The 17,583-nt window shown below is 22.7% G+C and overlaps 1 protein-coding gene across 1 annotated transcript; it reads left to right on the top strand.

The window, feature by feature from the left end:
- The first annotated feature begins 1,201 nt into the window (after nucleotides 1-1,201).
- Nucleotides 1,202-17,462, top strand: LOC112594377 (FACT complex subunit spt16). Its single transcript, XM_025339134.1, has 21 exons — nucleotides 1,202-1,486; nucleotides 2,182-2,286; nucleotides 4,757-4,915; nucleotides 5,396-5,548; nucleotides 5,618-5,764; nucleotides 5,832-5,986; nucleotides 6,049-6,163; nucleotides 6,226-6,374; nucleotides 6,455-6,641; nucleotides 6,768-6,941; nucleotides 7,004-7,202; nucleotides 9,584-9,779; nucleotides 9,843-10,081; nucleotides 10,143-10,285; nucleotides 10,360-10,542; nucleotides 10,617-10,918; nucleotides 12,471-12,651; nucleotides 13,204-13,285; nucleotides 13,365-13,551; nucleotides 17,125-17,295; nucleotides 17,356-17,462. The coding sequence occupies exons 1-21, from the start codon at nucleotides 1,418-1,420 to the stop codon at nucleotides 17,360-17,362; spliced, it is 3,303 nt and encodes a 1,100-aa protein (XP_025194919.1). The 5' UTR covers nucleotides 1,202-1,417; the 3' UTR covers nucleotides 17,363-17,462.
- Nucleotides 17,463-17,583: the final 121 nt, after the last annotated feature.

The following is a 17,583-nucleotide window of genomic DNA, read 5'->3' as shown; positions in this document are numbered from 1 at the left end:
TGTATGACATCAATTTTTTTATTTTATATAATACGAATATTGAATTTATGATGGCTAATATATTTTTAAGATATTTATTCAATAAATTTGTAAGTAGTTTGTTTTTCGGACATGATTTTATTAATGCATTATTATTTAACATCATTGACAATTAATGTTAATATATACAATGAATATGAATTATTTACCTTCTATAAGACAATTTAACAAAATATATACATAATAATATTTATAAATTACATAAAATTTGCAATTTTCTATTTTTCATGCGAGGTATTTGCAAATTACGGTTAGTTCTGGTCAAAGTAGTATAAATTCTAAATCTTATATATAAGTTTAACAAATAGTCATGGGGGAATTGTTCACAGGGATGTTCAAAGTATACATTTAACATTAAAGTTTTAAGTTTTTGCCCAACTTTTGGTGATGGTGCTAAAGTAGGAAATTGGTTTGTAAATATAATGTCTAATTCAAAAATATATTGGTAAAAATTACAATCTGGAGTCATTAATGATGAAAACATAGATATAGAGCTGTGTTGATGTGATTTGAAGTGTGTGAAAAAAAGTTCATCAGATAACTTTGTGGTAGTTCTGCCATATCTTATGCACGTTTCACAAGAATGCATGTTATAACACTTCATTATTAAATAACCACATATATATGTAAAAGCATTTCTTTCTGGCAATTCTAATGATCTGTAATTGGTTGCATCAATGGGTAATGGATTAATTTGAATTACCTTTTGGTTTTCAGGGAATACTGTTTTTAAATCTTCAGCTGGTATTTTATTTAAATTACTCAGTACTTGGTCTATGTCTTCCAAACAATTTGCACCTTCATTATATTCAAAATAAAAAATTTCAAGGAAGAGGGGTTATACAAATCTTATTAAGTGGTAATATGCAGTGACCTTTTTTTTTTAAAAATTGGCGGGCTGATCTCGAGCAATGCATTTCGATGTTAAAAGTGTTCGTAACATCATGTCTTACCGCCAAGCTTACAACATCATTCTTGTCGCTCCGAAATGAAGAAAATAAAAGTGGAGGGGTGAGTGTCGCTTCTATAGTGTTCTATGACCGTATTGAAGTAAAAATTGTGGTTGGGATCACTGTAAAATTGAACCTAGAATAAGCGACATCTACAACAAACAACTACTCGCAAGCGTTATCATGTTATTTTGTTTTGTTGATATTTTAACCAGTAAATAAAACTTTTGGTTAGTACTTGATATTTGAGCACAGACCATAGATTAGGTTAGAGAATACTCAGTTTGTTTTAGAGGGAAAAGTCTTACACAGACACCCTCTAACTTCATAACTGACGTGTAACTGTTTTAGTATTTGTCATTTGTACTATTTGTGGTATCTGGTTATTAAAAATTTAAAGTTAATTGAAATTTGAATGTTTTTGAACAATGCCGTCATTAGCGTTAGATAAAGAAACATTTTTTAGGCGGTTAAAACAGCTATACGATTATTGGAAGGTAATTATAGTTATGTTTAAAAGTATTATTGTATTATTCTTAATATTACTAATTTAGCAGTAGTTTGAAGATTTATGACATTGGCAATTTTCAATTGCTTCTGTAAAAAGTTTGTATTAGCTTAGAAAAATTTCTTCAGAAAATAAAATAATTCCACGAATCTTATGTTGCATTTGTTTTCAAAAATATAAATTTGAATTTTCTTTAGCTATAAATGAAATAGATTTTTCTTAATCTGAAATAACATTAAAAAAAAAAAAAAAATTGTTACTGATAAAATAATAACTATCCGGTCTGGATTATAGTATCAAAAAAAAAAAAATTAATTTTTCCAAAAAAAGCCAATTTGATCTTACATTTATTTGAATAATCATTAATTATCAAGTATTTTCAGGTAGTTATCTAGCAGTTTTATAACATTATAATTTTGTATTCTTAACTATAATTGTTGGATAGTTTGTTGCTCTCTCAATATTCTTTTAGTAGATATTATTTTATATTATGTATCAATATTTATGAATTCTTTATTTTTGATGAATTCTAGAATTCAATCTTTTGAATCTATTTTAAATACATAATAAAACAAATTTTTTTTCTAAATTTGTGCTCCAAAATTTTTTATAAAATTATAACTTCTAGATATTTTAGTTTTTTTAAACATTTTATAATTTGTTAATTAATTATTTATGTTTCAGAATAGTAAAGATGAAAACGTACGAGCTTTGAGTGATGTAGATGCTTTCACATGTGCAGTAGGAGTTGATGACTATATTTTGTATAGTAAATCATCGTCTTTGCAGGTAAATATACTCTGTTATAGAAACTAATTTAACAATTGATACTAAAAAAATAGTTGAATTAAAATTTTTCAAATTAAAGAAAAACAATGGGTGATCTTTGATGCATGTCCAAAAATCTATCAGTATAAACTATAAAGTACAAAATAGCTAGAAAATTATTAAAAAAGTATTTTTCACTTAAATTTGTTTTTGATACTAGTTTTTCGATGATTTAATTACTTGATGCAATGTTATATATATATATAAAAAAAAATCATCACAGATTTAATACTCTTTAATATTTTTTATAATGCTGATAATAAATGGATTACAAAGAAGGAAATATTCTCACCACTACTTTTTTCCTATTGCTAAAATTTTGATCAATGTTTATTACACAGGCTTAGGATTTATATTTTTTCTTTTCTCTTAATGTATTATGTTCTTCGTTCTACCTAGTCTTAGCTGAAGAGTAATATCAATGGATATTTTCTCTTATCATGTGAACTCATGTCTAAAATTCTATTACTCAAATTTACTTATTGTATTATATTAAATATAGATTGTAAATAAACATTTAAAAAAATAAAAAAAGGATTTATATGAAACATAAAATAATAAAATTTACAAAAAATTAACCTGTACTTTACTACTCTATCATTCTGGGAAAGAAAATGTGTTTTATAACTTTATAACAATAATTTATTTTAAAGTGGTTTTAGACAATAATTTATAGTTACTTTTTAAGTAAGCTAAATTTTTTTTGTTAGTCTTTTAAATAAATTCATAAAATTTCTAAATTTTCACTGAAAATTAAATAGTGTTTGATTAAAAAATTGATCATATTATGTATCAATGTGAGCCAATTAGTGTACATGACAAAATTTATAATAAAAAAATAAAAACATATAAATTCATTTAAACATTAGCTTTATAAATGTTTAAATTTATAACTTATTTGATCAAATGTAAAGTATTTTGTTTAATGAATAATTAAGTACTAATTAAGTTTATCTATCATGTAATATTCATGTTTAAATTGTGCATTATAAATTATAATAAATAATAATTTTATAAAAGAAATGTACCTGTCTATTATTTAAAAGTACTAAATATCAATTTTAATTTTATTGGTATTTAGAAATTTTACATTTTACAGAATATTGAAATTTTGTGTAATAAAAAATTACTAGTTATTTTTTTGAACACATTAGATTAAATTTTTTGATGCATTGTATTCAACTATACAACTTAGTTATGTTAGAAAGTTACTTTATATGTAACTTTCTTCCTTAATTTTAATTTTCTTACTATTTAATGATCAGCTTTGGTATTACCATAACTAGCGATATCATGAATAGTATATTGTCATATTATTACACATACATACATTATATTATGATATGATATTGCTTATTTGTTATCACAGTCATATATCTAATACTATTTATTGACTGAAGTATTTTCTTTGAAAGTTATGTATGTATATTAACAACAAATATTTACAATCTAATTTTTTTATAGAATAAGTAAATTAGGTAGATATTTTTAACAGAATTTTAATTTAATCTATTTAGTATAATATGATATAAAGAACAACTTAAATACAAAAGAAGGCCCATTAGTATAAAATACATTTATAACAATATTTCTATAGTTGGTATACTGGTTCGACATCAGTTAATCCTAAAATATTTAAAACATTACGCATTAATATTTTCTATATTAAAAAAAATAAATAGAATCTTTGTATTACATATTCAAGATTAATTACTAAGAAATAAAATTATTATCAATATTAAGTAAATGTATAAAAAGCTTAAAAAAAACTAAAATATTTTGGAAATAATATCATATTTTCAGAAATGTTAACATAAATATAATATCAAGTTACTACAATTATTCCTTTTAGAATCAGTACAAAATTAAATTTGTTCAAAATTGATGACTTATAGATTTTCCTCTTTTATTTCTCTAAGTATTAACAAATATAATTTTCTATCAAAAGTCCCTTAAAATTAAAGGATGGAATTGTTTTTTTCTTCCAAAAAGTTATCACTGACAAATAAAATTTCTTTTCAAAAATATTTAAATTCAATAAATTTGTTTAAAAAAAATTAAATTTACTTTTATTTTTATTATTTTAAAATTAATTTTTAATTTAAGTATGTAATTAAAGTATAATGTTAAAATTTATTGAAATTATTTTAAAATAATTTCATAAAAACAAATTAGGCAATTAAATACTTATTTTTTACCTCATTTTATAAATATTTCAATATGTGATAAAATTAATACTCATATTTTATATTTTAGAAATATATTTTTCTTGTTATTTTATTGCGTATTGAGTTGTGACAGTTTATGTTTATTATAAATTAATAATATTAATAAATTAATTATATATTAAAAACTTAAATGAATTGTAAAATTAGTATTATACATTCATATTGAACTTAATTACTTTAACTTACTACTTATTTATTTTTAGATTTGGTTATTTGGTTATGAATTAACTGACACTGTATCAGTTTTTACATCAGAAGGAGTACATATCGTTGCTAGTAAAAAAAAAGTTGAGTTCTTAAAACCAGCTGAAAATGTTAAAGATTCCGACTGTCCTTCTGTCAAACTTATTACGAGAGAAAAAGTAAGTTTAGTAAAAATATGAACCTAAGTTTATATAATAAAATAATATATAAAATAATTTTTATAGTTTTTTGATATTTTTAATGAATTGTATTAAAAAATGTTCCTTTTGTTAATTATTTATTGAAAATTAAGATTTTAAATATTATTGTACTGTATGGTACAATTTCATTTAAATTATTTTAGAATACTTTTTAGTGGTAGCTTAAAAAGTTGAAAAGCAATACATTTTAATTTAAATTTAATATGAAAAAATATAAGTTAATAGTTTAAAAAATTTAAATTATTTATTTATTATTAAAGAGTATAAAATTCTTCATTATTTTTTTAAAAATAATAATGCGTTATAAAAAGTGAAAACTGAAAGAAAAATATCTATTGCAATATATCTATTACTCAATATATATTTCACAAATCACCATTAAAAGTTTATGAGTAGTTTTTGTATATATTTTTAATTTTGTTTATGTATTATTTTCAGGGTGGGAATGATAAAGATAGCATTGACAAATTAATTAAGGCTATTAAAAATAGTAAAAATGGTAAATCTGTTGGTATTTTTGGCAAAGAAAAATATTCAGGTGCATTTATGGATGCATGGAGAGCAGAATTTGAAAAAGAAAATTTTAATAATGTATGTTATTTTTTATTTTGAATAGGATTTTATTATTAATATAATTGTATCATTTTACATTGCATGAAGGTTGACATAAGTTCTGTGATTGGTTATATCTTGAGTATAAAATCTGAAAATGAAATCTCATTGATAAAGAAAGCTAGTTTAAGTTCAGTTGATATGTTTACTAAGTACCTTAAAGAACAAATCATGGAAATAATTGATGCTGACAAGGTAATAACATCTATTGTTAAGTCTCTAAATTTCAGATTTTTATTAATTTATATGTCTACAAGTATAGAAAGTTAAACATTCAAAACTAGTTGAAGGTTTAGAAGGAGCACTGACAGACAAAAAATATTTGCCAGCTAATGTTGATCCATCTCAATTAGAATTTTGTTATCCTCCTATTATTCAAAGTGGAGGAAATTATAGTTTAAAATTTTCCGCGACTAGGTATTTTTAATAATTTTAATTGTCTTATGAGTGTTATTATATTTTTTTTATTATTTTCACAGTGATAAAAATAATTTACATTTTGGAGTGATAATATGCAGTTTAGGAACACGATACAAGTCGTACTGTTCAAATCTAATAAGAACAATGATTGTTAATCCTACTGAAGAAATAAGAGTACATATTAAATATATTTTTTTTTTAACTATATAACTCTTTTAACTCTGTTGTCTTTTTAGTCAAATTATGAATTTTTAATAAGTTTGGAAGATATCTTAATGTCGAAATTAAAATCTGGTAATAAATTATGTGATGTTTATAACTCTGGAATAGAATTTGCTAAAAAGGAAAAACCAAAACTTGTAGATTTGTTGACAAAAAATTTTGGGTATGTATATATTAGTTTTTATAATATAAATTATTTAATTAATCAATTTCAAAATAATTGTATTTAACATAAAATTTTGGATTTGTAATGGGTATTGAATTTCGTGAAAGTTCTCTAATGATAGCTCCTAAAACTACTGCTTACGTTAAAAAAGGTCAAGTTTATAATTTATGTGTTGGTTTATCTGGATTAACAAACAAAGATGGAGTTGATAAAGAAAGCAAAGTTTATGCTTTGTATGTTGGAGATACAGTTTTAGTAAATGAAGTAAGCATTGATTTTTATTTTTTTAATAGAAATCTATGTAAATTATTTTTTTAATCAAATAATTTACAAATAAAAAAAATACACTAAATACTTTAGTATTCTATTTTTAAAAATATACTTATTTAGGACACTGCTGCAACCTTATTGACTCCATCTAAAAAGAAGATTAAAAACATAGCTATTTATTTGAATGATGATGATGAAGATGAAGAAGAAGATGATGAAAAAGAAAATGAACCTAAACAAGAGCCAATTGTCAGCCGAGGAAAGAGAACAGCAGTACTAGAATCAAAACTTAGAGTAACTTATTTAAATTTTTACTGAAAAGTATTAAATTAATTATTTTAAAATTAAAATATTAGATGGATTCTTCAAGTGAAGAAAAACGTAAATTACATCAAAAAGAATTGGCTGTGGCTTTAAACGAAGCCGCAAAACAACGTTTGGCTGAACAATCAAGTGGCAAGCAAGCTCAGAAAATAAGAAAGTCTAATGTCTCATATAAAAATCGTAACCAAATGCCACAAGAAAGAGAAGTTAAAGACCTTAAAATTTATGTCGGTAAGTTAATAATATCAAAAAGGTGCTTTCTGTTGTTTCTTAATATGGCAGAACTATGGATATAGAATGAAGTTAGTCTTGGTTTGTAGAGCTGTGCAAAACAGATTAGTATTTCATGGAAATATAGGACGTTGCTCCACACTTATATTTTTAAACCTTTTTTTTTTCTTATCTTCACAAAAAAATAATAAGGCGCATGCATCAAAAATATTTGTTCATGACCGCCAATATAAAAAATAATGAGTCGAAAGTGTCAAAAAAAATATTTGTAACCGCCAATACAAATAAGAATGTTAAAAAATATTTATAATTTATAACATTATTAAATAATACTTTATTTCTTTTTCTATTTTGTTAGAAATTTCAAAATCTAAGTATAAATTATTTTAAACAAATAATATAATAAGAAAAACTCGAAAATAATTTTTGACTCTCTTGTAAAATTATTAAAATGCCGCTTATGTCTGTTTTCCTTTCCATCTTTGATATATTATAGCTCTGTCATACGTTTTTAATATTTACTTCTTCTTTTCAATATATAAGTACTAATAAAGTTAGGTTTTTATATAAATTACAGATACATCTATCATAATATTTAATTTTAATTTGTCTTTTATTCCATATTACATTATCAAAGGCCTTCTATAAATCAACAAAAATAATAAATGTATTTTTGCTCCTTATTTTTTTTTTTCTATCAGTACTCTAAGTGTTAAAATTGTTTTCTTGGTTTCTTTGTTCTTCCTAGATCAATTTGATCTTATCCAGATTTTACTTCTATCGTTTTATCTACCAATTTTCAATAACATTGGTATTCTTCATTTTGTATGCGTTTTATTGTTGTTATTCTTGAGTGCTATCTTGATTTTTATACTTTTTTCTATCAGTGTAACTTTTTAGTTTTTAGTTTTCAATGTTTTAGTTCAATAATTTATATTAGGTTCTTATTACTTTCTCTTGGCTCTTGAGAGTTTTTCTTAATACTATCCCATTTATTTTCCATTTTATGACTGTTATCGATTTTTATGTTGTGAAATTTTTTTCTTGTATTTATCTTTACATTTTATGCTTTTTTCATTTTTAGCACTTTAAAATTTCATTCTCTAGCTATTCTATATTTCCCTATTTTTTTTTTTTGTACTTAAGTTATATTTTCATTTTAATTAAGTTGATCGCTATTAATATTAACATCAGAATAAGTTTTCATTAATAAAATATAATTCTTAATTTTAATTATTTACGCTATTCAAATGTATGATTTTAAACAATTACATGATGTTTTAAATTTTCAAAACTGAATGAAATTCTGTTAGACCATAATAAGTTCTTATATCATTATTTTTAAACATTATTAATATATACTGTCATAAGAAAAACATCTAGTAGAAAGGTATACCATAAAACACAAATTTTTTCGTTTTTATAGTGATAATATGCAATAATAATTTTTTTTAATTCATGTGACAATATGTATTTTATCCAAAATAAAAACACCACTACCTTATCATGAGATGATTCGTGGACATGACTGACTAAAGCAATAATCAGGAATTGGAAGAAATATACTGTCGAATTTAAATATTAACTTTAGTCATAATATAATCAATTTAATATTTTGCTGTTACTCTCAACCTTTTAAGATAATTCTTCTTTCATAGTGTTTGCATTCATCAATTTATGTTGGGTACAAAACTGTATTAGTCGTTCTTATCTAATCTGTTATGTATCCTTTTTTCCTTTGTTTACTGTTTCTTTTTAGTCATTCAGGATTATAACATTCTCTCCTGCCTTTAGTTATCACTATCATTTCATTTATTTCATCATACATTTCTTTAATTTCTTTGTTGTTATGTGATGATGTGGGCATGTTTATTTTGATAATCATTGTAACAGCACGTTGAGAGTTAATTTTAATCATGATGATCTTCTCTGAACATTGATAGTAGCTAATTATAATTTTTTGATTTTCTGCTTCTTAAGGATCTAACATTTCACATATTTACTTCTTTCGAGTTTAGTTTTACTCAAGGCAGTCTCTATCTGAACATCCGATTGAGAAACTAGTTCATGTCTAGAACTTGTACGATAAGTTGATAATCCATAACTGCAGATCATTGGTATAATAAGTTGGTTTTCTTGATTTCCACCAACATTCAAAATGAGCAAGCTGCTGGCCTTTCCCTATTTCCTTGAGTTACCTCTTTCTACAAGCTGGGATTGCTCAGGCTCTATTTCATCTCTGGACCTAGATGAATAATTCTTATAGACAATAATATAATTTTAAATTTATAATTATTAATTAATAAATTGAATAACACAATTATAATAACTTATAATTTTAGTTTTAATTAGAATATTATTCTTATATATTTTGATTTTAGACAAAAAATATGAAACCGTTATACTTCCAGTGTTTGGTATTTCTGTTCCTTTTCATATATTTACTATCAAAAATATTTCTCAAAGTGTTGAAGGTGATTACACTTATTTAAGAATTAACTTTTTCCATCCTGGGGCTGCCTTAGCGAGGGGTGAAAGTTATTTTCAAAATCCTGAAGCTGTGTTTGTTAAAGAACTGTAAGTAATAAAAAGTTTTATTTTAAATAATTTACATTTATTAATTCATTTTTATTTTTTTAGAACTTATCGAAGTTCTAATACAAGAGAACCTGGTGAACAAATAACAGCTTCTACAAATTTAATGAATGCTTATCGTATAATTAAAGAAGTACAAAAGAAATTTAAAACTAGAGAAGCTGAAGAAAAAGAAAAGGAAGATTTAGTAAAACAAGACACATTAGTATTATCTGTTAATAAGGGTAACCCAAAGTTAAAAGATTTGTACATAAGACCAAACATTGTAAATAAGAGGATGACTGGTAACATTTACTATAATAATATCTAATTTACTTGTTAACTAAATTAATGTATTTTATTTAGGTACTTTGGAAGCACATTCTAATGGATTTAGATATAATTCAGTTAGAGGTGATAAAGTTGATATTTTATACAACAATATTAAAAATGCATTTTTTCAACCTTGTGATGGTGAAATGATTATATTGTTACATTTCCATTTAAAAGTAAACTTTTCAATCATTAAATATATGTTATACAAAAAAATAAATTTCAAATTTTATTTATTTATTTTTGACAGCATGCTATCATGTTTGGTAAAAAAAAGCATTTAGATGTACAATTCTATACTGAAGTTGGCGAAATAACTACAGATTTAGGAAAACACCAACATATGCACGACAGAGATGATTTAGCAGCTGAACAATCAGAGCGTGAATTACGTGTTAAATTAAAAACTGCATTCAAAAGTTTTTGTGAAAAAGTAATTTACACTTATATTATTTAATTTTAATTTTTTTACAATTTTTTTACATAAGATATTTGAATTCGTTTTAGGTGGAAACCGTAACAAAACAAGAAATAGAATTTGATACTCCATTTAGAGATTTAGGTTTCCCTGGTGCACCATTCAGAAGTACAGTTCTTTTGCAACCTACTAGTGGGTGCCTAGTTAATTTCACTGAGTGGCCACCATTTGTTATTACTTTGGAAGATGTTGAACTGGTTCATTTTGAAAGAGTTCAATTCCATTTAAAAAACTTTGACATGATTTTTGTTTTTAAAGATTACCAAAAAAAAGTTGTCATGGTTAATGCTATACCAATGAATATGTTGGATCATGTTAAAGAATGGCTTAAGTACGTTATTACTAGTTTATACTTTTACTTAATTCAGTGATAATTATATTTAAATTACTGATGGTTTATATTTATCAAAAAGTTTCCAATGTTATTATGTATATAGTTTGGAAAATATAATTTAATGTTGGTACATATATTTGTTATTGCTAATTAAAAAAACAGAATTAATGTAGGTTCATACAATCTTCTTGGACTGAATTTCTGATAATTTAAATTATAATCATATGCACTGTGTTGCATTAAAAGGATGTCATACCTGCAAGTATTTTCTTAATCTTACTAACTTAAATCATATTTTCTATATCAAAATATACAGTAGCATATAGCATTAAATTAGCCTATATATTACTTTTATATTATCATATCAAAGGTAACAATATGCCTGTATTTTCTTGTTGGTTTTTTTTGATATTTTAATTTCTAAGTAAATTATAAGCATTCTTAAATATTAATATTGTACATACTATTAATTCACTTCTAAATTAAAACACTGTAAAAATCAATGAGAGAACACAAAGAATGTTCTTAGCTTTTTGTTTTATAATAAGTCATTTCATTCTAATATTCATGTGGAACACAATATTGGAACTGCTGAAGTGTATTTTGGTTTGATACACGTTAGTTGGACAAACAAAACATATAGATGCAATGTCATCTTAAAAGTCATTAATTATTCAATAAATTTAATAATCAGATCTTTAAACAATATTTAATGGTCCATAATTGAATCATTGAATTATTCAATTTTTCATGCATTCTAGCACTATTCTGCTTAATATTTATTAAGTGTATGATGTATAATATTGTACAAATAATTTTTATAGTTCTTGATATGTTGGATAATTTAGATTGGTTATCCAGTATATTTTAGAAATCTTGAATTATATTTAATATATCCATGGAGGTATATGATTTGGGAAATGTTTGAAACACTTTAAATGCATATTTGCAATATAATTTTTTATTCATAGCAATGCTAATTTTTTTATAAATTTAGATAGACTATTTTTTTAAACTGTTTTCATTTGTAGAATTATTTTCTAGTTAAAAAAATTGATAAATTTATAGACAGTTATATTTTACAAATTAGCATATTTACTGAGAGTAAATTTTAATTTATATAAGGATATGAAAAAAAACTGTATAACCAATATGTTAAATAAATATATAATTTATACAAAGAAATATAGATTTTGAGTAAAGTATAAGTTTAGGTATGCTATAATTTATTATATTAATACTGTAATATTTATTTTAAAGCAGTGATAACTATTTCATATATACCAAAAGATTTTAAAATATATTTGTATAATGAAATACACTTCGAATTTTTCAACAATTATAAAAACTTTTATTTGTTAATAAAATACTATTGAACTTGTACAAATTAGATAATATTGTATTGATACAAGGGGATTTAATAAAACTATGAAATTATCTAAAAAAAATAATTAAATGAACAAGTAGAATTGTTTATTTCTTCTGCAGTAAAATTATAAGAAATTATACATATTTTTCTACAAATATTTAATTGCTTTTTTTTTCATAGTTCGTGTGACATTCGATATTCTGAAGGTATTCAATCATTAAATTGGACCAAAATTATGAAAACAATTACTGATGACCCAGAGGGCTTTTTTGAAAATGGAGGTTGGACTTTCCTTGATCCTGAATCTGATGAAGAAGATGGAGCAGCAGATGAAGAAGAAGAAGAAGATGAACCATATGAGGTAATTATATTCATCTTATAAGGCTAGGTCTTCGACAAAAAAATATATGAAAAAAAATCGGAGCAAGTGGAGTACCACTCTATGATATTGTTATTGCACATGTTGAATAGTATTAAACATTATATTTACAATTAGTATTATGGTAGGTTAAATTTATTTTTGCTGAAAACATTTTACTTATTATATTATTAAAATTTAATTATTCAATTATTAAAGTCCTTATGAATATTTTTTTTAATTATCACTAAATTATAAACATTGTTATTCTTTATTAGTTAAGTATAAAAATAATCTTAATTTTTTTTTTTTTTACTTATAATTTAGAACAATACTGGAATTTTTACTTTTTAATTCTTACAAAATCAACTAAGTACAATTTTCTATCAGAAACCACCATTTTAAATTGAATATCTTAGCATTTTTACTCTTTAAATGTTTTATATAGACAAAAAAAAATATCTTGTATTGCCAATTCATTCATCACTCTGTTCAAGTTCTACAACAGTATTGTTGGGTATTATTCTATTTATAAACGTTTGTATCATTTTATAGCCATCTGATGTAGAATCATTTGAAGAGTCAGATGATGATGGATCTGAGTATTCAGAAGCTTCAGAGGATTCAGATAGTGATGGTATTATATTTTATAAATGTATTAATTATTATTATGTATGATCTAATTGATTTGAGAAAAAAATAATTTTAACTTGCAGAAGAAGAATTGGGTTCTTCTGATGAATCTGGAAAGGATTGGTCAGATTTAGAAAGAGAAGCGGCTGAGGAAGATCGTGATAGAAATGATTTTCAAGATGAATATTCGAAAAAGAAAATGGGCAGTAGTGGTGGAAGTCGTTATAACAGTTCCTCTTCACATAAAAAATCAAGCAGTGATAAGCACAGGTACAGATCATAATTAATATTAATTTCTTTTAAATATTTATTTTATATGGAAAATAAATGTCAATATAGTTAATTGCCTACCCTGACAACTAACACATACGCTTATACAAATAATCTAATTTATTGTTTCTTAATACTGTTGATTTTGACTATTAGTGCATAAATTATCCCTGATATACTGTGATAAATGATTGTTTTAACATTTTAAACTTAATATGATTTTTTGGTTTGATTTAGGTATTTCTTTTTTAATTCTAATAATTTGTTGTTTTTTTTAAATATTCTATAAATAAGTTAGTTTACTAAGGAGAACATAATGCCTTAATTAAAAAGCGAAATTTATGTATTAAAAGGTAGTATAGAAACATTTTTATTAGGGAGAAATTCATATTATACCTTTTTTTTTTAGTGTATATCTAATACCATTGCAATTATTATACCTTTATTTTTTAAATTTACCGATTAATACATGTGAGGACAATTATTGCTGTAGCAATATAGTATAAGTCATAAAAAACACAATATTGTTTTAACAGTATTATTTCAATGGTTTTGTGTGAAAAAATATAATTTATTGTCCTACTGCAACACTTGTTAATATTGGTACTGTATTATTTATAGTAATTTTCAAGTTAATCTTTGAGAGTATATTATAATTATTCTAACAAAATATTTTCCATCTGCAAATGTGTTTAGTAATAAGTGAAATAAATTTGGATAATTTTATTATTTAGAATTAAGTTTAATGAATTTATATAGAAACATTAAAAAGATAATAGTCATCAAATGATTTAAGTGTTTGTATAAACTTTAGTACATAAATACATATTTATGGTTCAATTTTCAATACAAATATAAAGTAAACTAAAAATATTGTTCATAAATTAACCAAAATAATGATTAGATATATTTTATTATTATAACAGTTTTTAAACTTAAACTTTAGGTCATAATTGTGGTTAGAATATTAAAAAACCAATATTTTAGCAATTGATCATAAACCAATTTTATTTTCAACTGTTAGTTTTAAGATCTGATTAAAATGTTTATTTCAATAGAATTTCTTATCCATTCTCTAAATTAGACAGCTCTAACAGCATTGTAAAGCTCTGTGATCATTTTCTTCACTAGAGAATTATGTGAGAATAGTAATTTATTGATACAGTTATTAAACAATAGCCATGTTTTATTAAAAATATTAAAAGCTATCAATTTATTTTTTTTTTGAATAAATTTTAAAAACTATCGCACATTAGTAATAATTATTTTTTACTTTCTAAATTCAATTGGGAATTCCTTTAAAGTATGTTTTTTGGATTTTTATAAATTTTAACTGCCAGTTTATATGTAATCATAAAATAATGAAATGTTTTGAAATTTATGAGATCTACGTAAATTTGTCTTTGTAATAAAGCTTGTAAAGATAAAATCTATAGAATACTAAATGATATAATTAGAGCATGGATTTTTATGCACTAAAAAATATCGAAATATGCGATATAATATGCAGTAAAAATCATAAAAATATGTAATAATTTTTTTTTTTTTTTTTTTCATATAAAATTTACAAATTAAATTAAACAACTTACAATAATTAATTACTTAAATAAACGAAGTATGTAAAAAAATTTTGTTTTAACATGCAATATATTTTGAATTTTGTAAAAATATACAGATATATACAAATAAATTTCACTATTAGATTCAAATTATTATGATTTGTGAAGATAACTGACAAAAATCCAAAAAAGGAAAAGGGAAAAAAATATGCAATTGCATAGAAATCCGTGCTCTAGATATTTTAAACAATGTATGGTTGTAAAAAGTGGATAATAAAATTATTAGGTATTTATAATAATAAACACTCACTGGTTACATTATTCTTTTCTTTAAATATAGAGGTATTTTAATAAAGCAAAATGTTTTCAAATACAAAATTGTTTCTAAGATATTTCATAATAATGTGATAGCATTATTTCTACATTTTAGTAATTCTTCTTTATCAAATTCAAAATCAAATAATCGTCCCGAGAATTTATTCCAAAAAAGCAAATCTTATTCTAGCAGTTATTCAAGGTATAATATTATTTAGATTAGTTAAGTAATGTTTTATATTATATTGACTGCTTTTAAATAATATAAATATTTAAGTATTTTTAATCAGATATAGTATATTAGTAGTTTCTTAATGTGTGAATAAATTATTTTAAAATTTAATACTTTTGATGTAGAAATATTTTTAATTACAAACTTTTTTATACCATAGTAAAATTTAATTTTTCTTTTAAAATGTTTACATATCTACAAATAAAAATTCTACTACTATAAAATAAACATAAATATGTATATGTGTGTGTTAATTAAATTTATTGTATAAGTAAAATAACTGATTAATTATCTATAATGTTACCATATTTTAATAATAATATATTAACTATGGTTCATTATTTATAGATTAATTCCATATCTAAACATTTTTTAAATAAAATAAAATTAATTAAAAATTATAAATAATGACATTAAGTTATTATTTAGTTATATATATATATATATATATTTTTTTAATTATCTAGTTTAAGCAATTTTATATTACATGTAGGATAGATGATTGTTTAATAGAAATAAAATATTGTAGGTACTAATTTATTATAAAAGTAGCATTTTTTATTAAATTGTTCTTATTAGTTAAAAAAAAAAAATATAATATTCTATGCTTTTATATTTATTTGTGATGATGGCAATTATTAATAGATTGTTAATATTAATTTTAGTTGTTTAAATTAAAAAAGATTTTTATCCTGTGTATGCTGATTTAACTGGGACCTCTAATCTAACAATACTTATACTATATATACTCTTGATACTATATTTTGTAGTTTTTATTTGCTGTGGATAATTTGTGATTAAATTTCAAATTTAATATGTCTTGTAGTTTTCATGGGTGTTTTGTATTTTAGTTTTCTAATAAGCCAATAAGTATTTTTAGTTTTTTTTTTTTTTTAATTACCCTTTCAAGCATCATTAAATTGGTGATTTGTTTTCATTTTTATAATTTTATTCTTTCTTGGTTAATTATTGATTTCTTTTGAGATTCTTTGCAAAGTTAACATATAATCAATTTTCTAATGTCATTTTTTTCCTCATTTATAGACGAATTATGAATATTAATTTTGTATTTACAGTGCAAAACAAACTATTTAATAATTGTTATTCCACACATTAAGGTATAATACATTAAAACTTGTAAATATATTTGTTGAAATTCAACAGTAAATATTAAATATATGTAAATAAATGTTTCACTTAGTCAATGTTGGATAATTTGCTATATAATAATTTCTACAGTTGAATTAACAAATAAAGTTTAAATTGCCCCAATTATTGTCATGAATTTAATCATTGCAGTAGTTTATTTTAGTTACTTATAACTTATAAAATTTCTTGATGATGTTAGTAACTAGAAATCTAATTTAAATTATAAAATTGAAACTTAAATGGTAGGTTAGATAAAGATAATAATTAATATTAGGGATCATTTTATTATATTGTTTGTTTCTTTTTTAATTATTTTAGTCCATCTAAAAGTAAATCATCATCTCATCATAAATCAAATAGCAGCAGTCATCATCATAGCAGTAGTAATCGTCACAGTAGTAGCAGTGGAAGTCATGGAAAACGTTCTTCAGGAGGTGAAAAACGTCGCCATGACGATAGTAGTGATCGTCATTCTTCTAAAAAACACAGGTAAGTCATTTCTTATTTTAAATTCTTTTAAACATCAACTATATAATATTTTTTTTACAGAAAATAATTGTAAAATTTGACATGGGACACACAAATTAATAAAGCTTATCAAGATAACTTAATTTAGCATTATCAATTTATAATTGTTTTCTTATATATTTTTTATACAATATTTCTTAGATTTAAGAACATTTTTATTTTCAGCATTTTCAAAAATACATTTAAAAACTCAAAATTTGTGTAATTTTTATTTTAATATCCTTATATAACTATACATAAATAAAAATT

The sequence above is a fragment of the Melanaphis sacchari genome, unplaced genomic scaffold, assembly GCF_002803265.2.
Source record: "Melanaphis sacchari strain LSU unplaced genomic scaffold, SCAv2.0 Contig22_pilon_pilon, whole genome shotgun sequence".
NCBI lineage: Eukaryota > Metazoa > Arthropoda > Insecta > Hemiptera > Aphididae > Melanaphis > Melanaphis sacchari.
Note: the sequence above shows the minus strand (reverse complement) of the source record. Positions and strands in the feature narration are given on the sequence as shown.